Below are 23,065 nucleotides of genomic sequence, written 5' to 3'. Positions count from 1 at the left end.
TTAAAGAAACATCCATAGACATTTGTGTTGATTAAATACTTATTAGCATATACTAAGACATTCTGCTCCTGGGGATAGTGACCAAAACACAAAAATCTCTGCTGTTTTGGACTCACACTCTAACATTAAAAGAAACAACTTGCCCAGAGAAACAGGCTTTCCTCCTTAGGAAAACTTCTGTATGAACAATCAAATGAATGGTTCTGGTTGTTTCACAAAGCAGCATCTGCTGCAGTGGGCTGTCTGTAGGAAGATGTACCACAGCCTCTACTTATATTTAGTTTTTAGATTCTTTTGATATTTCTTTGTCTATGTATTATAATGTACATGTATGTAATTTGCAAATTATTATCCACATATTGGGAGTGTGGGCTCAAACTTCATTGAGTCGAATATTTCATTTAAAAAAAAAGGGGGGGGGAGTGTACTATTCTAGAGTCCTCCGAAGTGCTCCAAGGAGAAAGTAACTTGAAGTTAATTCCATTTAAAGCCACACAGCGTTCATGCCTAAAACACCAGCAACATACAGGAAAGTTACACAGCAGAAAGGATTGCTGGGGAAATTACTTTCCTTAGGTGTCTTACTTGTACACAACCCCAGAGAAGCTGCCTATATAGTTTTTAATGAAAAAAAAAAATACAAAAAGGTTGTCTGAGGCAATGTTTGCCGGTTTGGACTGCCAGTGGCAACGGTTGGACTGCTCAGCTCGTGACGCACACCGGCCGCTATAGCGCTCCAGGGGCTTAAAAGAGTGGGCAGACCTTTTGATCTCCGCGAACTCTGCCGAAGAGCAAGGGCGTTCCTGACCGGTTAGAGCTCAGCGCGAGGGAAGCTCCTCCAGAGCCCAGAGCAGCTCCAGGCACCATACGCAGCCACCGTGGGCCACATCACGTGACTGACGAGCGCCGAGTTCGCGCATGCGTGTTCCCGTCTTTCTCCATTAAGTCTCTTCTACTGGGTGAACCCGCCCTCCCGCCAATCGTCACTTCCGGCGGACGCTCGCGTCGTTTGTATCGTCACTTCCTGCCGAAACCGGTGTGGACGGTGTGGATCGTGGTTGGACCGGTTCTCCGGTTCTCCCCCTCCCCTACTTTCCTCCCTCCCTCCCTTACCCTCCCTCGGCAACTGTCGCTCGCCTGTCGCAGACTCCCTGACCCCTCCCTAACCCCCTCCTGACCTCGGAGCCACGGGATTGGCCTCCTTTCCCTGTTTTCCCAGCCCAGCCCCAGTGTCAGGGCGGGGGCCTTGAGGAGCCTGAGGCGCTGCAGCTGAGGAGAGAAAAGACGACGACGACCCTCAGCTCACCGGCCCGATCGCTGGGTTCGCGGCCATGGCAATGAGGCAGACGCCGCTCACTTGCTCGGGCCACACGAGGCCGGTGGTTGATTTGGCCTTCAGTGGCATCACGCCTTATGGGTATTTTTTAATCAGCGCTTGCAAAGGTGAGCAAGGCCGCTGGGCCGGGTCCTCGACCGCTAGGACTGGGCCGAAAGGGACTGAGACCCGTGCTCCCCAGTGCCGAAGGGGTGGGGTGGGGGCTCTTAACCTTTGAGGTGAAGGCCGACATCGGTCTGGGGGGGAAAGGAGTGGTGTTAGGGAATCCGCAGCTGGAGCGGAGAGGCCGCCTGACTCCCGTGAGGAGGCTAAGTAGCACTCCTGACTGAGGCCGCTTCTCATTTTATTTTTATTGCTATTTCTGGGGAAGCTGGACTGTACTTGCTTATAAGTTCCAGACAGCGAACACTGTAAAATATCTTTGGGGAAAGGAGAAATCATGCCAGGCCGAACAATACCTTTACGAAGACGTTATCTCTTAATGTCAGTGGATATTCCTTTGTGGTGCTAGCCCCATTTTTCAAATGGGAAACTGAGATTTAGGTTAAAAAGTTTGTCCATAATGAGACTCAAAGCTAGATTATTTTGACGCAGATGAGTATTCCTACTGAAACACAGGTATGTTTTAGAGAGAATGACTAGTTCAGCTTTTTAGTTAATTTATTTCTGGATATTTCTTAGTGACCCTAGTGAGCGGGAGTAGTTAGATGACACAAACAGTTATTCACTTTGTCATTCAGTATAATCGTTTTATGTTTGAATCTTAGATTTTAAATAATCGGAACATCTAAATAACATGTTTTTAAAAACGTTTTCTAGATGGTAAACCTATGCTACGCCAGGGAGATACAGGAGACTGGATTGGAACATTTTTGGGTCATAAAGGTGCTGTTTGGGGTGCAACACTGAATAAGGATGCCACCAAAGCAGCTACAGCAGCTGCAGATTTCACAGCGTAAGTGTAGCCAAAATGGCTAACTTCGGTGTTTACTGTGGATTGTGTCTAGAAACAAATCAAAAACTTCAACCTCAGATATTCGTGAAATTCTGACTCAATGGCTACATGGTGTTTGATCTCACCCAGGTTCCATCCTGGTCCTGTGTTGTTCTCTTGTCTCCAGTGGTTCTCAAAATTTTCAGAGGCTTAAATGACTTGTTCTTTATGTCTTGACTTTGACCTGTGAATCTGCATTATTAACAAGCACTCCAGATAACGAATATTGGTGATTTCTTTTACAAATACTCCTCTGCGTGTACTCCTTAGTGATATCATACATTCATGGTTCCAGATTTTTATTTCACTCTCAGTTTTCCTTAACTGTCTTTAGACATATTTAAAACTGATTGTGTCCTAAACTCAACTGTTTATTGCCTGAGCTTCAAAAACTTGAAATCTAAGTTATTCTTGATTTTCTGTTACTCTAGATTACCATCATCTTTTTTGATTCTGACAGCAGACTATAATGTTTCTCCATTATAGTCTATTTCACCACTGCTCTAGCTCAGGGTCATTTTTACCTCCCTATCATTAGGCTCTTTCCCTTCTATTCATATTCCATATTGCTGCCAGTTGTTTTTCTAAAAACATTTCATCATGTCACTTCTCTACTTAATGATCTTCTTATCTTCCCTTTGCCATTTTAATGGTTCACAACCGTTGGTGTGCATTATAATGACCTGGAGAGCTTTTAAAATATTCAAATGCATATTTCCGAGAAATTCTGATTTAATTGGTCCAGGGTACCCATCATCTTCTCCCCCCGCCTTCTCTGATATTCCTGTAGGTTATTCTGATGTACAGCCTTAAAATCACTGACCTAAAAGATAAATTTCAGTTGTTTGCACTTTACAATTTGCCCTCATCCTAGTTCATCAGCATGATCTTCTGGGCACTGCGCACCATAACCCTGCAGTCTACTTATACTAAACTTATTGTTGCCAGAGTGCACATGACCTGTTCTGACTTTTGGCTTTTGAATATTTTATTAAACTGACTTGCAGTGACCCTCTTTTCTTTTTTAGGCATGTATCATATTTTATAAATCTACCTGTCTGTATTTGTGACTTAGTAGACACTTCAGTGTTTAAACTAATGAAGGCAATGTCAAAAGCTATTGTACATGCATAGACTTTACTAGACTTAAGAGGCTAGAGAATAAATGTGGTCTTGTTGATTTTTTTTTTTAAACAGAATTTCACACTAAGCAACAATTGTAAATATGTTGCCGCCTTTGTTTTGGGCAAATTAAACATACCAATTTTAGTATGAAAAAATGAAGGCAGATTGATTGTGGTGATGGATACATGACTGTGTGTATGCTCTTTTTTCTTATTGAAACAACTGTATAAATCATAGGGAATTTTACTGTATGTAAATTTAAAAATACTAAATAGGGAAGGTGGTAGTAATGCTTACCTAGGATTAAATTTGAAATGATTAGAGAAGATCAGTTAAGAAAAGTTATAAATGCCAGTCTGAACTTTTTTCCTGTGTGTCCAGTGAATAGATTGCTATTGTGTCATTATGCATAACCATTGTAAGGCTTCTTGCCCTGCCCTGTTGTGATGGTAGGAAATGCTGGTAATATTAAACTACTTTGAAAGTCCTTCCAGATAAATAATTTTCAGGCCAAAAGTTGCTTTAGATGTCAGCGTGCATGCTAACTTATAATGTGACAAACATGCTATAATAATTATGGGAAGTGAAAATAGGAAAAGTGATTCTCAGACATGGAAGACTTACTATGGAGTGCTAGAAAGTTAAAATAAAGATGTCCATTTTCTCTTTTGTTGTCATAACATACTCTGTGTTAAAACTTTTGGTGCTGTTATAGTACTTTTTTTAATGCTTAAGGTCATGTCTTATATTTGTGTCCCTGATTATTTAGTACTTTATCAAATAAATAACTTGAGGAAATGTTCTAAAAGTAGAAGGATAAAGAATGGGTGAATTATAGATCTTGATTTTGCTTCTGGAACAGTTTGTATCTGTGATTGCCAGGTGTTTAGGTTTTTTTCTACTGCTCCTCCAAAGTCTGCTTTTTGATGAGTTCAATAGGAACATTGTCATTAGGAATGAATGTTACTGATTTTATAATGAATGTAGAACCTTGGGATTAACATTATACACAACTTTAGATTTCAGATGTTGGTAAATAGATTCAAAAAATTTCATTTTGGTAGTTAGGTCCCAGTTTAGTGGTGATAAGTTTATAGCTAGTAAAGTGATATTTTAAATTAAATATACTTAAGTTATAAATGTATCAAGATTTTAGACATTGCAGACATTAGCATTGAAAGAGATAAGCTTTTGAATTGTAGTTCTGGAGAGATACATGTCTTGTTAACCTCAATTCTATTCTTATCTGGCCCTAACACTGTTAATTATATAAGCAACATGCTTTGTCACCTCCTGCTTGGTGGTCTTATTCTGGTTCTTAAGAAACTGGTGCAAAAGCTTCTCAGGAAGGGTGCCTGTCTCATAAAGTCTCTAAGGACTCTTGTACATCGGGCGAATTGTATTGCCACCCCTCAGGAAAATAAATAAAGGACAGTAGACAGAAATGACTACTGTGCATGTGATAATTACTTTGAAATGAGGAGAGAAAAAGGTGTGAGAAAATATGGCTCTTTCAATACATAACAGAGTCTTGAAAATAACAGTCCAGATTTTATCTTCTGTCAGAGAAACAGTTGTCTTTGTTTAGGTCACTTATAGGGCATTACTAACTAAACAAAACACACATTTGAGGGCATGCATGTGGATAGGTATTCAGTGTTGTTTTTGTACTTTTTTAATGTTTTAGGTCTCAGTGTGTTTATCAGCAGTATTAAGAGCATGAACACTGGAGCTAGTTGGCCTGTATTTGAATCTTGGCTCTGTCATTTAATGTCTCTATGGCCTCAGACACTTTAACCTTTTTCTCTCATGGTACTTAACCTCATACATTGGTTGCAAATATTAAATAAGTTAATATGTTTCAAATACTTAGAACATTGCTTGAAGTCTGTTAAGAGGTATGTAAGCGTTACATATGTAAGGTAACAATGATAGCTACCACCAACACTATTACCACCCCCACTAGACCAAAATCATATGTGTTATTTTGAAACTTCCATGGTTAAAGTCGTGAAACCATTTGGTTTCATGCAAGGAATGTTGAGTAGATTTACATCTCAAGAAGGACAATTTTTGTTATCTTTTCCTCAGTTGAGGTTTTAGGTATTGTGATAGAGTGGAAAAGATGTACCAAGCATGGCATTAGGCAGGCTTGAGTTCATGTGCTAACTATGCTGTGTATTTCTAGTTTGATCATAGCTTATTTCTTAAACCTCATTTCTCATATCTGTAAAGGACTAAGACCCATGACATTGTTGGAACACTGAGATCTTTCTCCACTGTATTCCTGGAGTCTAGCATGTTTGTTACATAGTAGGAACTCAGATGGTAACTGAGATTTATCCCCTCATTTCTACTATGTCTGTCTGTGGGGTGTGAGTGTATATGTTCATCTGTGAGTATTCTCCCCTTGTAATGACTTGTATGGGGATTCCTATGATGAAACTTGATCCAACTAAGGAGTGGCTCCCCCCAACTTAACCTGATTAGCCATAGTTGGTATAAATCATTTTTAGAAACATTTTTTCCCCCCATTCTTACATTTCTTAGAAAACTCATTTATGGTGTGGTCATCTAGAGGTAGAGTTCTTGTTTTTTGTGGAGAAGTTATAATCAGAGAACAGGAGTTTGGACCAGTTTACTTCAAGATGTACTTCTGTTATCTTCAAGTAATTTGAGTGTTAAGTTCAGTGATAGTGGCACTGTTGTTGAAGTACCACCCTCTTTGTATCCTTTCATTCATGATGCTATTATTAGCATTACTTCACATGATCCTCTTCTCTGTACCTCCACTTTCCTCCCATCAAAATCATTTGGTAAAAGTGCCAAAGTGAGACGATTGCTATGCTTTGCTCCAGAGTGTGCTTACGTATATCTGGGGTTGGGCCCGGGAATCTATAGGTGATCAAAGTGTATGATCACCTTTTCGTTCTTACAAAAACCAATAGAAAGATCCAACTTTTCTCTAAATAAAGGTCTTGATAAATCAAAGATGATATTTCCTTCTTCTGGATGACTTGGTCAACATGTTAAGGTAGCTAGGCATTTTTTTTTTTAAATTCTAAAACAGCTTGTTTTGTTTAAAGCTTTAAATAAGTGAAGCAGCTCCTCTTTTGAGACTTATGCTAAGTCCATTCTCAGAGTATGAAAAGTATCAGACAGCATTGATTATTATGTACAAGAAACTGGAGATATAAAACGTATCAGTAGTTCCAGGAGATGACAAGTACTTAATGAGTTGTGCAGAAAATAAGTGTTGCAGGGTTAGCTGCTGAAAGACTATTGTTAATGATACTTCACTGTCTTGGTTTGAGCCCTGCAGCCAGCTAATTTTTGTGAGTTTCTTGCCTGAAGATTGAATAATACATTAGAAAACATTTAGATTATTTCAGATTCTTTTTAGAACTCTTTTTAGGACTCTTACTATGAATAATGGAAATATGCCAGAGTTAGTACATGGTTTGTCAGAAAATGTCATGCCTGTATTTTAGTGGTGTTAGCTCTCTGGTTACTATTACTTTGGTCACTCTGATTCTCTGTTCTCACCAGTGAATGGGTGCAATTTAAGCAGAATCTTAAGATTTTAAGCAGCTTTTGGAAGATTATTTAATATACTTGAAACGAGCATCTCAAAGGACATTGCCCAGGGTTCTGTTGAAACTCATGAATAACTAGGATAGTAGTTTCAGGTGACATTTTGTTTACTTTTGATGCTCCTTGCTATCCTAATCTTTGTGAACTCTTACCACAGCCATGTAATGAATTTCTCTGTGATTAAGAGTAAATATATGTAAACAAAATTAAAAACAAAACAAAATTAAGCACAGTAATCAACATAAGCAGAGTTCTGTGGAGAACAGAAAGAAATGGTTAATTATTAGAAGTGAGGATAGATAGAAGATTTAATGAAAGGTAGCATTTGAAATGAGCCCTGAGGATAAGTAGAACTTTGATAGCTGAGAATATAAAATACAGACCTAAGAGAACAGTATGAACAAGGACATATTTTGTTCCAAAAAAACATGGGTTATTTGAGGAATGGTTTATAATTTGGTGTGGCTAGATTCAGGTAAATAATACAAAATGAGGTTGGGAAAGTAGGTTGGGGCCAGAGAGTTGAACTACAGTGAGAGAGACTCCTGTGCAATGAGAAATGAATACTTGGGAATTTAGTGGCAGTTCTACTCATAGCTGACATTATTCCTCTCAGAACATATTTATTGAGCCACTCATGATCCATATATATAATATGCAAGGTGATATTATATCATCAGTATGTATTCCTGTTAGATGCTCTTTCATATTTATTAACCATTGTACATGCTATTAACACTTGTCTAGAGTAGCCTTCCCTTCTTTTACTCCTGATGTATTTCTGCTTGCTCTTTAAGACCGCTAGCTCCATTGCTTAGATTTTCTGGTTGTCTGGCATAATTAGTAGTGTTTTTCTGAGTTTTTATAACTCTATGAACTTGTCTTTTGATTGTATTTTTAAATGTACTATTTAATGCACGGTTTTCTCTTGTTAAAGCTCTACTAAGGCAGAGACCTGTAGGATATTTTCTCTCCCATTTGTGCTGTAGCCTTAAGTCTAGAATGATATAATGTATCTTTGATACATTTGTCATGTGTTTATTGAGTAAACAAAAGATACCCTTTGCTTTTCCCTGCTTTTTTTCCCTCTACCGTTCTATTGCCCTCTGTGTTCCTAAGAATAAATGTCAATTGCATTAAAATGGAAATCTCTATGGAGCATAGCTTCTTCACCCTTAGTTCTTTTCCCTATATGCAAAGTTTTCTTGTTTATTTTTCATTGACCTCTTCTGATATAAAACTAATTTTGCTGCTTCTTTAAGCTTCTTTATTTGGGGAACCCCTTGAAGTACTTTGTGAAGTACTGTTTAAGCAGTACACCCCTGAAATACACACACATGTATGTATATATACATAAAACCACCAACATATATTTTGGAGTGAGGTGGATGGGGGAAAACAAATGTAATTTGGAGATTAAAATCTTCAGTGTTAGCATTATATAATCATAGCCTGGTATTTTGGGGGAAGTTAATTGGACTGGGGTTTGAAAATTTGAGTCACCTTTGAGGAAGAGATGAGGAGAAAATTTTCTCCATTGTCTTGATTGAAAATTTTATGTAACCTGTATCAAGGCTTTTCATTCTCCTGTAAATTTTTTAAGGATTTCTTGTTTTTCACTTTTTGTTTTGCATGTGAATGTAAGTAGAAAATTGGCATAGTTAAACTAAAAGTTGTAAAATGTTTTACAGGCTTGCTAAAAGATTATTATGGCTATAATAAACTAAAAGAAAAGTAAGAAGGATGGGTTGGTTCATGAATCCTATTTTCTTAAATTGTTCAGATCTTTTCTGCTATCAAAGAAAATTAGGTTGGTTATAAGGTTTTTACAGAAAAATTTCTTTTCCCCTAGACTTATTTAAATATTTTATCAACTGAAGTCTGTCAGGAATGTTAGAGATAAAGGAGATTTACAATGCACTTATGTAACATTTCACATACCTAACTTATTTGGTAATCAAATTTACCATTTATAATTTTAATATATTAATATTTAGTAATGTTTATCCTCCTAATTTTATTTTTTTACTTTTAGCAAAGTGTGGGATGCTGTCTCAGGAGATGAATTGATGACCCTGGCTCATAAACACATTGTCAAGACTGTGGATTTCACACAGGTATCAGAAAACGAAATTTATTTTAGGGAGTTAAATTGCTGTTGTTATACAGTGTGTTAATAGTTTTTTATTTGATTAGTTTGTATATTTGGTTTATATATTTTTTCATGCAATATTTGGTGTATATTGGTTTATGTTTTATTTGATTATATATTACTACAAATTTGTTTTTTGTGGTTAATCCTATGAAGCTTTTAAGATATCCTGGTACTCTTCTACCAATATTCCAGTAATAGCAGCAAACATCTAAAAAGCCCAAATAACCTTTCCCCCCTTGTTTCAGAAGGGAGAAGATAAATTTGAGATCATCAAAAAAGGACAGGAGGTAGGGGAACAGGATCAGGGCAGAATGGGAGAATTCATTTGTAGGTGGTATAGTTAGGGTAACATTTTTATACTAGGAAGCTTAAAGGGCTTGACAATTATAAGAAGGGCAGCTGTTCCACAGTATCTTCTCCAGAAGTCATTGGTTATGTACTGCATCTCTTTGTGATGTCTGAGGTGTCTTTAGATTTTATTTGGTTTTGAAGTTTCAAAGAGAGATAACTATTAAAATGGTTAATCTATTAACATTTTACTTGTGTTTTCAGGATAGTAATTACTTGTTAACTGGGGGACAGGATAAACTATTACGCATATATGACTTGAACAAACCTGAAGCAGGTAAGTGTAATTTATGCATCCGTTTGTGGTTTTACTTTTCTTTTAATTTAAATAAATTTAACTCATTAAAAGATTTCATATTCAGTACTTAAATTTGGAAAATAAACATAGTCACAAAGAAGAAAATTAAAACATAATCCATTGGTTTTTGCTTCATATCCTTCCAGCCTTTTTATTTTCTATGCAGATATTCTTTTTAATACGAGTTTATTTACCTCATTGTTTTTGTATAACCTCTTACAATCTGAAAATTTTGTCATAGTAAATTTTTATCATGATCTTAATTTAAAAAGAGTACAGAACAGTGTTACTACCTTTTGGTAAGAAAGAGTGATTATCTGTAGAAGGTGATAATGGTGAGAATTCTCAGTATGTACATATATTATTTAGATTTTTGAGCCATGTGAAGGTATTAGCTATTCAAAACAATTTTTTTTTTAAATTTGCACTGACAATTTTTTTATGTCACTAAATATTCTGTGAACTGTTTGTAATGACTTTATTGTTCTCCATCCTATAGATATATCATAAATGAATTAACCAGTTTCTTATAATGGCCTGTTTGGGCTATTTACAAATTTTGAATTTTAAAAACAATATTATGCTAAACATTCTTATAGTTGCAGATATTTTCACAATGGTTTTCTTTAGGATTATTTTGCAAAAGTAGAATTATTGGGACAAAGAAGAATAGAATTGTTGGAAGCCATTGATAGATATTACCAAAGTATCTTCCAGCAAAGTATAAGTATGTAACTGTGGCCAACCTGTTCTAGTGAACACTGATAACTAATTTTATCTTTGCCATTTTCATAGAAGAAAATGATTCAGTTGTATTAACGTGAACTTTCAAAAGTTGTTTATAAGGCTAAAATGCTATTGAGTACCATTTTAATGTATTTTCTCTTTTATGAAATAATTGCTTGTTCATGCCCATTGCCCATTCATCATCTATTGTGTTGTTCATCTTTTCTTACTCATTTTTAACGTTTCTTTATTGCATTCTAATTTGTCATTTGCTTTTAAATTTTATTACTATGGCTTTATGGTATATACATTTAAAACATTTTGGTAGTGAAGTCTATCATTTCTTTTGTGAATTCTGTCTCATCATACAGAAGTTATGGGTCTCTTCTCTTCCCTAGTCCATATATTCACCTTTATTTTGTAGCATTTTAATGATTTCCCTAGCCATGTATGTGTGTATATATATTAATATACATATGTACACTCAAAAAGCTACCAAAACATGATAAACAGCATTTTATTTGTTATATATTTGTTGATATCTTTTAAATTTTGTATCATGGGCATTATCTACTCATAAATCTATAAAATTTAAAAGAGTAGTAAGAAAATTGAAACTACATTGGAAATTGAGCAGTTATTCTCTTGAGGTGCCTTCCATTTCTGAAAGTGTTTCTAAGGTAAGGAAACAAAGTGCACTTAAAATTTTTTTATTCTCACCTAGAAGTTTTTTCTGCATTCTTTTTTGATTATTTTTTGCCAAAATATAGCAAAGTACTGTGACCTCACTTAATCAGTGAACCTACCCAACAAAGCAAGACAGTTCAGGGCTTGGGTGGACATTTTTGAAAGTTGCTCTTCCAGTGTGCTGGCAGTAGAAATGAGTAACCAATTTACTGAGGGTTTACTATGTGTCAGACACCATGTTAAGCACCATAGATATATATTCTCATTTGTAACCATTGTTATCTGATTTTGCAGATGAAAAATGTTACTTTTCAAAAAGTTAAGCGACATGCCGAAAGGTCAAAGTAGTGTTGCATGGCATTGATTCCACCATCTGCTTTTGCCCAGAGTTAATAATGAGGATTTTTAAGTCTTTTGAAAGGATAATCTCCTTCAGAGATAGGTTCCTGGGTTTGTTTTTTTTGTTTTGTTTTTTGAGTTTGTTTTTTGGATGCTTTCCTCTTAGTGTAGAAACTTTCCTGGGAATTGCTGCACTGCTTTCTATTTCCCATTTTTCCTTCCATCCCTTATTTCCCCCTATTTTCCCATTAGTTATTACCAATAGTAGCTTGAATGAAGCTCCCAGAGTTAGCAAAGTAGTACTAGAAATAGTTTAGGCTGTCTTATTTCCTGGGTCCTGTTCTTAGTAAATTATACCACATTAGTTAATCTTTTATTGCACTGTGGTACAATGATGCTTTTGAATATTAGTAGTTGTGCAGAAAGTTAGCCTGGAGAGAGCGCGTGGTTCATTCACTCAGCTACAGGTAGCAAGCATCATAGTTCTTGGGTTCCATATCATGCAGATAAATTTTTGTTCCAGTATAGAAAAACTAAGTATATTCTGTGTAACCACCAAATTTGAATTGTGCTGGGCTTTGAAAAGTTGCAGTCTAAATGAAAATGTGGCTTTTTTCTTTTTATATATTTAAATTGTCCCAATACTGATAAGTTTAAAAAATGAAATATTAACACATATATTTTAAATTATTTCATCTGAAGAACCTAAAGAAATTAGTGGTCACACCTCTGGTATTAAAAAGGCTCTATGGTGCAGTGAGGATAAACAGATTCTTTCAGCTGATGATAAAACTGTTCGGTAAGTAATTTTTCTTTAGTAATTTAAAGTTTGAAAGGTATTTTACCTTACAGCTTATGTTTTAAATATTTTTTGTAACTATTATGTGGGAAAAATTGCCTGAACGTTAAAATTTAAGTAGCACGCTGGTCACATTTGTGTGGATCTATCTATATACTATTACAGGTTGAGTATCCCTAATCTGAAATGCTCCAAGATCTGAAACTTTTTGAATGCCTACATGACGCTCAAAGGAAATTTTCATTGGAGCATTTCAGATTTCAGGTTTTCAGATTAGGGATGCTTAACTAGTAAGTATATAATGTAAATATTCCAAAATCTGAAAAAGTTCAAAATCCAAAACACTTCTGGTCCCAAGTATTATATTTTGGATAAGGGATACTCAACATGTATGTACAGATAGTAGAAATTAGAAGAAAAAACTACTGACATCTTTATAAGTAGGTGTTCTTAACCTAAGGTCTGTGAACAAGCTGGCTAAAAGGGGAACTATAAAGCCCCTGAAGTTCTATACAAAATTTTATGTGCTGATACCTAATGTATTTTTCTGTGGAAAGATATATAGCTCTCACCAGATTCACAAGAACAGAGTGTAAGAACCACTATTGAGAGCAGTGCTGAAATTGACTAGATTAGAATTTAAGTGTTTTAATCATATAGTTTTGCCAAGTTGAATGGGAAGTGTATTAGGTATTAAAGTTTATTTCACCCACAAGCTACCACATAATTTGACATTGTATATAGAAACCCAGAATTTCTCTTTATCACCTGTAATTTGTGACTTGGAATGAATGTTGTTTTTCTACAATTGTGATTATTCATTCAGTGGTTAATCTGCAGATGTAATTTTTGTAAATGAGTAAATATCACCATATTTTCTTTTCTTTTTGCAGCCTTTGGGATCATGCTACTATGACAGAAGTGAAATCTCTAAATTTTAATATGTCTGTTAGTAGTATGGAATATATTCCTGAGGGAGAGATTTTGGTTATAACTTATGGACGATCTATTGCTTTTCATAGTGCAGTAAGGTATGTCCAAGAGACACTTTCATTTTCTTTTTTGGGTAGCAAAGGACAATTAGGGTACTTAAAATTGGACCGTTTATGTTGAAAGCTATTTAATTTTTTTAAAGGTAAAAGAACGACGGGATTGGTGCTGTAATTAATGTTCTTTACTATGCATAAAACCACTGTGATCTTCATTTCTCCTATTTATTTTCACTTTAAAATTTTAGAGAAGTAATGATTATTTCTGTTCCCAAGTATGTGCAGACCTCATGATTTTTTTAAACATACTCAAGTTTTGTGATTATAAATATAGTAAATGCTCTTAGAGAAAAATTGGAAAATATAACATAATTGAAAAAATATAACCCATAATAGTACAACCATAGATGACAGAACGTCAATGGCAGCTATATTTTCTGCTAGTCTTTTTTGCTATGTTATATATATGGTTGTACAATATTTGTGTTTTTTCTTTAATTCTGGGACCCTAATGAATATGATTTTGATTTATTTAAAAATATTCTTGGCCAGCTGGGTTGGTTTACGCCTGTAATCCTAGTACTTTTGGATGATCAGGTGGGAGGATTGCTTGAGCTCTGGAGTTCGAGACCAGCCTGAGCAAGAGCAAGATTCTGTCTTTACCAAAAATAGAAAAAATTAGCCAGTCAAGGTGGCACACAGCTGTAGTCCCAGCTACTCGAGAGGCTGAGGCAGGAGGATCCCTCGAGCTCAGGAATTTGAGGTTACAGTGAGCTATGATGATTGACTCTTGTCTCAAAAAAAAGAAAAAAAAATTCTTAGCCATTAAATCCTCTTTGAAAAGATTTTTACTCTGTACCATCTTACATTATAGGTTGTATTAAATTATGTGCCAGTTTCCCTGTTTTAGCACTTCCACGAGTGTTATGGTATATCTCTGTTTCCTTACAATAGAATCCTGTAAGTAGGAATGAGTTTGAAGTTCTTAGTTATCCATGGCACTTAATTGATTTCTGTAAAGATTATACCACATTACACCCGGCCCAGTAGTCCTAACCTTTTGTCTAAGGGGCTACTTGCAGAGCTAAGCTTCACTGAAGGGAAGAAGGTAAGAAAAGGCAGTAAAATTGGAGAAGAGCGATTCAGAATGTAAAGGAGTTATACACACAGTGAATTGATAATAATAGAATACTATTGCCCAGAGCCATCGTGTTGTACATCTGTATTAATGCTCACTCTTGGAGTTAGGCAACATGCAGCCTTGCTTTAGGCCATTGCCTCCAATCACATTTTGGTGGCAGAGGTTTGCTGGCCTACCTATGGAATATTTTAACGTTTGTGATCTTGCATAAGTCATGACTAACTTTAATTTTCATACTTTAAATTTTGTGATCATGGGAATAGGAGGGTAGCATTTAGGAGCTAGAATACTATAATGTTTTTGTATTGGAGACCTTTTCATGATTTTTAGGGTTAAACTGAAAAAGAGCTGGTGTCCAAATGCTAACTGATTTTTATTATATAGCTATAGTTTCAAATTTAGTTATTCTTTTACTGCCTGATAGTAAAAACTGAGTTGTTTTTAGCAGTTTCATATTTTATGACATTGAAAGTTTCTTATTGCAGAAGCTTAAACCCTCAGCATTTGAGAATAACACACATATAATCCTTTATATTAAAGTAAGTAATTACCTACTATAAAACCTTTTTCTGTTTACAAAGATAATATATGTATGCTTATAGAAAAATCAAACCATACTGATGAAATTTATTTAAAAGCAGAAATGCCTGTTTTAAATAGCCACCATACTCATTTACAGGAGGGCATCCAGTGCATGAAATGTGAATAGCCCTTGTATCCAAATGACTTTGTATTCCTGAGATGAACAACTCTTGGGTGTAGTATCCGTCTGAACTTTTTTTCTAACATTAGTCAGTTCTTTTATATCATTGCTTGACGAAATGAATATTTCATTGTTTCTTGGGTTTCAGAATTTAGGAACAGTTTAAATGTAACTCATTATTTCCTTGTATTGTTTATAAGTATTCAAAATTTGTAAATATTTACCATTTAAATTCTTTTCTAGTTTGGACCCAATTAAATCCTTTGAAGCTCCTGCAACCATCAATTCTGCATCTCTTCATCCTGAGAAAGAATTTCTTGTTGCAGGTGGTGAAGATTTTAAACTTTATAAGTATGATTATAATAGTGGAGAAGAATTAGGTGAGATGTCCTCTTTTTCCTCCCTTATAGTGATGTAGTTATCTTTATCAAATGTTCCAGTAAATAATACCTCAATTATGTATATAACATTGAAAGCAGATTTTTCTGCTGACTAAAGCTTGGTGTTTACAAGTGAAAAAGTAAACGAGTTTTATTCATTTTGGATAGACATATTTATAGACCTGTATACAAACTGTGCTGACCTCAGTTTTTCCTTTTCCTTTTGACTGAAGTTCATCATTATGCTGATGTTCTATACTATGGTGCAGTGATTTTTAGGCTTCATTGATGGGGGGGCCAGTTTTATGTCAAAGTCATGTATTAAACAGATGTAAGAAGATTTGTTCTTAAATATGGTGTAGGTGTGTAACCCTGTCTACCTGGCTTCCCTTCCTTTTTGCCAATTTAGGAATCCCTAAGACTCCATAGAAAATAGTACAGGGTAGGGAGAAGGGGGGCTATAGCATATTACAGGGATGCCTTTAGGAATCAGAATTGGAGAGTTATTTTTGTCTGTTTTAATTTATATTATTCTTTTTTAGAGTTTGAGTTTTGCTTCATTTTCATGATAGTTGTCCTTAGTAAAGGAAAGGAAAAGGCATGTAGTATTACATTGAAGGTAGTGTACATCCTAACTCTATATGATGGACCAGGTATTTCACATAGTTACAAGTGGCTCTCAATATCTACTTTTAGCCTTCCCAAGCAATTTCTGCTTTTGGTTCAAAAGTGTATTTAATTTTTGTAAATTTTTTTTGTCTGTAAGCTGTCAGTTGTTCTTGTGTGTTTCTAGCTGTTCTGCTTTACCACCCAAAGAACTAAGCTTGCTAGAATTATACACAAAGAACAAAAGGCAATTTTATGTTTTGTTTCTTGGGGAAAACTGATAGATTTGGGTTGCACAAATGGAACCTTGGTGAATGGACCATGTAGAATCTATTTTAATTGGTTATAGTTCAGCCTTTATTTCTTGAATATAAGTGACCTTTAAATAAGAGATTCATTTCCATTGTTTTTATTTAATTCCTGTTTTCAAAGTTTTAGACTACTTTGATCATGTCTTATTCTTTTTCAAGATGAGAGAACTGATTTATTTGCCTGAGATCTGAGGTCACAGTGAATATCAGACATGCCCAGCCATTCTCGTTCCAAAAATCTCATGTTCTTTCTACTCCTAAAACTTTTTTATTCTCTGATTGGACAGAGATGGGGGATAGAACAGGAATGTTGGTCTAGTAAAGAGCTTTGAGAACTAAGAAGGCAATGAGCCATTGGAAAGTAAATGAGAAAGGTACATAAATAAGGGTAAGACTTAAACAGAGCAACACTCCTAATCTGTACATTTTCTCAATATGTTCCATATTTTTCTCATTATGCTCCAAAATATTTAAGGATCAGTATTGATCCTGTATCTCAACTTTCTGTGTGACAGAATGATTGTGGACTCTAGATAACCTGGTAGGAAATTAAGAGGCAAAGTGTGTAAAAGAGCTCCATCTGGTGGCTCTCTATAGTCATAATAAGAATTGGTTCCTTGGTAAATAGGTAATGAGTTTAGGATATGGAAATTGGGATTGAACTGATACACTGTAGGTCTACATTCTGTAGAATTTAAGGGGTTTTCATTTATCCCTCTTTAGTCTTCCTTAATGGAACATGAAGTCCAATTTTCTTTTATAGAAAGACAATCTGAAACTAGAATGTGTGCTGGATTTGGAAAGGGATAATCTTACAGAGGAATGGTAGCCATGATGTACCACTTTTTGAGGAGAGTTACTTTATTTTTAATTAGGTACAGTGTTTTATATTTGCCTTTAGGAATTTTGCATCTTCCCAATAATACAGACAGTATTTTCTTTAGCATATCAGTACTTAACCTGATAGTTAAATATTAAAGTTTCTAATAGCCTTCTCTTTTTTTTTCAGAATCTTACAAAGGACACTTTGGTCCTATTCACTGTGTGAGGTTTAGTCCTGATGGAGAACTCTATGCCAGTGGTTCTGAAGATGGAACTTTGAGACTATGGCAAACAGTGGTAGGAAAAACATACGGCCTTTGGAAATGTGTGCTACCTGGTAAGAATTTTTATTCAGAATTACCGAATTCAAAAATGCATGGTTTTTTTGGTCATTTTTCATCATTAATTTTATTTCAGGGTTTCTGTCTCTTACAGATTTTAAATTATGTATTAGGGGTTAAGCAAAGAGAAGCCCACGATTATAAATTGGCCACTGCGTTCTTTTGTTCATTTAATTTTTTTGTTGTGCAATCTATTCTGTTCCTAAATTTTTACACTAGCTCATTTGGTGAATGGAATGGGCCTAATTCAAAATTTGCTAGAGGGCAGTTAAAGAATTTACAAGTAAATGTATCTAATTTCTGAATAGTATTACTCACTGAATCTTACCAATAAGGTAGACATGTTTTTAATAAAAAATAGTAATCATCAATCCCAAAGTACTTATAGTAGGAATCTAAAAGTAATTGTTGAAGAAAGACATACTATTTTAGAATCATAATTATTAAAGGAGTTGTTCCTGTTATGTTTTGTAGCTCATTGCTTAGAATAGTCTTATCTTACTCTTCTTGCTTATTGAATACTAGAAATTACTTGTAATACTGTAATTCACATAGTCAGTCATCCTTGCTTTTCTTTTTGTAGAAGAAGATAGTGGTGAGCTGGCAAAGCCAAAGATTGGTTTTCCAGAGACAGCAGAAGAGGAGCTGGGTAAATACTAATGAATTAACTTTCGTAAGAGTCCTGTGGGATTTAAAATTGAAGTGTACATGAGTTTTACTCATTGCCAAAATAAATTTATTAAACATGGACATATTTACTTAATGAGAAGTTTAAATATTAACATTTATATATATATACACACACATATTTATAAACTAAATATTTAAATACCTCCCACATAGTAATAGGCACTGAGATACAGTGTGGACATGACTGATGTAGTTACTCTTACAGAGTTTAGAGTCTAACTTAGGAGACATACTGAAACAAATAAGTTGTTACAATTTTAAGGGTAATTGGGAAAGCTTCCTGGGGGAATGACATTTAAACTGGGACCTGAGGATGAGCAGGAGTACTTAGGTGAGGTTAAGGGGGGGTTTGTGTTGGTAGGCACAGGATGGATGAGTTCACAGCAGGGGAAAAAAAAATATACTAAGGCTCAGAAGCAAAAAAGAGCACAGCATATGAGGAACTAAAAGAACTTCACCATGCCTCCAGGTTAAAGGGCAAGGGTGGAGTGAGGCTGGAGAAGCTAGATCATTTGAGGGCCTCATTAGCAATATTAGGACTTGGAGAGTTTTATATTAATAGCAATGAGAAACTTTTGAATTTTAAGCAGAGGAATAATAATAAATTTAAGTTTTTACACATTGCCTTGGCTGTAGTGTGTAGAAAGAATTGGACCGGAGACAAGAGTGAATATAGACCAGTTAGGGGGCATGGTAGTCTAGATAAGTGATCATGTGGTTTTGAATAAAGGAATGGCAATGAGAGCAGAAAAGGGTAGATGGGGTTGAGAGTCTTTATTGGTAGATTTGGTAAGACTCGGTCATTTTATTAGATTGCTGAATGGGAGTATAATAAGCAAAATTATAGATTGCTAGTGTGAGAAATTGGGTATGATGATTTTTTAGGAGGTTGGGAAGGGGTTTACCATTTACCCAATTAGAGTTTTCCTTAAATTTTTTATTATTAAGCACCTTTTGCTAAAACTTAATATTTGATGTTTAATGTTTTGGTATGAATAGCACTAAAAAATAGTAGGATTTGGATCACAAGAGGTGCTTATTGGAAAGCTGGAGTCATTGAATATTCAGCCCAGAAGAGAGGATCATTAGAGGTTAAGTCATGGTGTGTCATGGTGTAAAAGAATTTAGTGGCTATAACACATGAACTCTTTCTTGCTTTCTCGGTGGCACAAGTCTAGTTGTCAATGGCATGTGCAGTTGCTTTCTTCTCACCCCTCACCCCAGTCTGCTTTCAATTTTTTTTTATTCCTTCATTACACAGAAATGTAGATTTGCTTCTTTCCTTTATTAAATTGATTGACGTGACTTTCTGTTTTTACTTACAGAAGAAATTGCTTCAGAGAATTCAGATTCCATCTATTCTTCAACTCCTGAAGTTAAGGCCTGATCATCAGACATATGCCACAAATAGTATACAAGTTATGGACTAAAACAAGCAAACAGAGAAAAGCGTTAGCCTTCCAGAGTTATTCTCTGCTTAAGGCAAACACAGCAGTAAATAATGGGAAATATGAATTAGCTCCAGTGCTGGAACAACTAACTTGGTGTTACCTGTAAGTCAAAACGCAAGAGTATCAGATGAAGGCAGGTGGAATTATGCTCTTGTAGTATGATGGGCTGTTGTTTTTTCAAAAATGAATATGTGCAAGCCAACATCCAATTTCTCTTATTACAATTAGATTTCTTGTAGCTGTTTATGTTATTAGGGAGAAGAAAAATATATTGGCTTATTTTTTTGACTTTTCCTTTATAGCTGAATGCCTTTTTTTTTTTTTTTTTTTTTTTTTTTGCTTTAGTCGTAAGAGGGAATTCATGATTAAGTAACTGGTTTGATTTCTCTTTCATTGTACACTGCTTCTGAACATCTAACTGTTTTTAGTTGTCTAAATAAAATGCCTCTAAAACAAAACAATGTTTGTTTTTTTGGGAAAAACTGATTGATTTGAGTTTTATAAATGAAAATAGCCATACAGTTTTTTTTTAACCTCATAACCATAGCAAAAGACAGCTTGATTGAAGAATTTATAGTAAACATTATTTCCTAATTTTGAAATTCAATTACTTATCCTGAATTTTTGAAATTTTCGTGTCCTTTACTAGTATTGTATTTACTTCCCCTCCTTGCAGATTGAATAGAGTTGCTTGACTTTTAAAAATGATTTATTTAAATGATGCATGCTGGTTATATAAGGAAAAAATAAAGCAATTAGATTTAGCAGAAAGATAACAGAAAAATCACTTAAAATCCTACCACCCCCCAAAAAACTATTAAAATTGAGTTTCCATTAAAGCACATTTGGGCACTGTGTGTGTATACAGATAGATGTAAATGATTTTATGGAAATGGGGTAAGTGTGGACCTGCAATGTTTTAAAAAGTATGGAATTTTCTTTTACCTCATCCTTTAACTGTGGGTGACATTCAAAAAGCCCTTTTACCATCCTAATAAATTGGATCACCTGAGTTTAGACTTGTAATTTATTTTTTAAAATATGGAGGGTATATTAAACTATTACAGTAATTGGGAAATACTTCAGACCAATGAATAACATCTCTGCCAGCTAGCTTTTTCTCTCCTGATTGATCTTGTTAATGACCCTTCACAACTTTCCTTAAAAGAAATAAGAACCAACCAAGGAGTAAGATTAATATTTTAGGATTTGTGATAACTAAAAGAAGGCACTGTAGGCCATGACAATCTTTGAGGGCCAGGAGAAGTTATGTTATGGGGGGAGCCATCTGGTGATCCACGTAGGCTCTTATAGGATGGTAGTATTTTTATATCGGCTTGTTATTTGCCTCATCCTCTGCTTCGTAGCTGTATTGTCAGTGTACCAAGAGTGGCTCAGACTCTATTCAGAGTCTGACTTACCCTAAATAAAGTTGAGTTTTATATGGACCAGATTGGAATCATGAAGTTGCTTGCTATTTATGAACCAAGGAAATTTCTTCTTAAGGTTTCATAAAAATCTAAAGACCCTATACAGGTATAATCCTTTGTATATTAGTTTCCTATTGCTGCTGTAACAAATTATCATAAATTTGTGGCTTAAAACAAAACATACTTATTATCTTACAGTTTGGGAGTTCAGAAGTCTGAAATAAGTCTTGCTGGGCTAAGATCAAAGTATCAGCAGAGCTGAATTCCTTCTGGAGTCTTCAGAGGACAATCTGTTTCGTTACCTTTCCTAGCTTTTAGAAGCCAGCTGCATTCCCTGGCTCACGGGTGCTCCTCTGTCTTCACATCCACCAGTGTCTATCTTCTAGTTACTGACTTGATCTGCTGCTCTTCTATACTTACGAGGAGGTTTGTGATTACATTGGGCCCACCTGGGTAATCAAGGGTAATCTTCCTAGTTCAAGATCCTTAATTTAATCACATCTTCAAAGTCCCTTTTGCCACATAGGCTAACTTTCTTTCATGGGGTTGTGGGCGTTAGGATATAGACGACATCTTGGGTAGACCTTTAGTCTGCCTACCACACTTTGCAATGGTAGACTCCTAGAGTAGAATTTAACAAAAATTTCAAGTATCTACTGAAATTGTGCCTGCCAGTCTTTAATGTCCTGCATTTTTCTAATCCAGTGGTCACTTTTCTGTCCTCATCTTACTAAATGTTCAGCAGCATTCAGTAATTGTCAGCTTCCCGGGATTTGATATATTTTATTTTTGCTTCTATAAAACCACATTGCTGGTTTTCTTTGTACCTTACTGGACTGTTCCTCTATTTGCCAGTTCTTCCTTTTCTTCTTTACCTTAGATCTGGGCTATCCTTTCTAGTTCTGCTCTCTCCAATGGAAAAAAAAGTCACCCACTATTATGACATTCAGTATTTTCTGATACTTTCTAAATTGCCTATCCAGCCTGCCTGTCTGAGCACTTAGTGAGTGCTTTACCTTAACCTTTAATGAGCCTCTCAAACTTAACCTATCTAACACAAATCTTGATTTTTTCTATCAAATCTGTTTTTCCCTCAACTTGTTCTCCTTTTCAGTAACTGGAACTACCTTATACTTACTTGTTCAAACTAAAAGATGTGGAAGTCCTTGAGTCTGTTCTCTCATCTCAAGTCCTGTGGGCTCTTCTGAATCTGTACTTTGCCTTATTTCCATTGTTACCACCCTAGGCCAGGCTACCTTTATCTCTCACCTAGACTATTGCAGTGCCTTCAGAACTGCTCCTTGCCCCTAACTTCCTCACCTGGCCCTTGTCCTATCGATCTACTACATAGCGGGAAAAGATTACTTTAGGATTTGAAGAGACCAGGTGATTTCCTTGTTAATAACTGTAATGACTTCCCATTATGTCAAGTTCTTACTATGATTTGGCTCCTGTCTTCTGTGACATTTTCGTACTTCGTTTGCTTGTACTGCTCTAGCCACAGTAGCCTCATTTCTGTCTCAAGGCCTTTTGCTATTTCTGCTACCTGGTTAACTTTTAGCTAAATGTTTGCATAGCTAACCCTTACTTGTGATCCAGTCCTCAAGCCCTTCTGTGTCCTATGTCTTGTCACTGATTATTTTGCCTTATTTTATTCATAGTTGTTAACACCTTGCAGTCCCTAACCCGGGCTGTGAACCAGTACCAGTCTGTGGCCTGTTAGGAACCAGGGTGCACAGCAGGAGGTGAGCTGCGAGGGAAGCTTTATCTGTATTTACAGCCACTCCTCATCGGCTCCCC

The 23,065-nt window shown here is 35.5% G+C and overlaps 1 protein-coding gene across 1 annotated transcript; it reads left to right on the top strand.

The window, feature by feature from the left end:
• Positions 1 to 985: 985 nt before the first annotated feature.
• LOC123639960 (serine/threonine kinase receptor associated protein) lies at positions 986 to 20,293 on the top strand. The gene is made up of 10 exons (XM_045554260.1): positions 986 to 1,443; positions 2,156 to 2,291; positions 9,085 to 9,166; positions 9,757 to 9,829; positions 12,305 to 12,401; positions 13,295 to 13,432; positions 15,478 to 15,614; positions 17,541 to 17,690; positions 18,278 to 18,343; positions 19,710 to 20,293. The coding sequence occupies exons 1-10, from the start codon at positions 1,332 to 1,334 to the stop codon at positions 19,769 to 19,771; spliced, it is 1,053 nt and encodes a 350-aa protein (XP_045410216.1). The 5' UTR covers positions 986 to 1,331; the 3' UTR covers positions 19,772 to 20,293.
• The last annotated feature ends 2,772 nt before the right edge of the window (positions 20,294 to 23,065 follow it).

This window comes from Lemur catta, chromosome 6 (assembly GCF_020740605.2).
Source record: "Lemur catta isolate mLemCat1 chromosome 6, mLemCat1.pri, whole genome shotgun sequence".
NCBI lineage: Eukaryota > Metazoa > Chordata > Mammalia > Primates > Lemuridae > Lemur > Lemur catta.
Note: the sequence above shows the minus strand (reverse complement) of the source record. Positions and strands in the feature narration are given on the sequence as shown.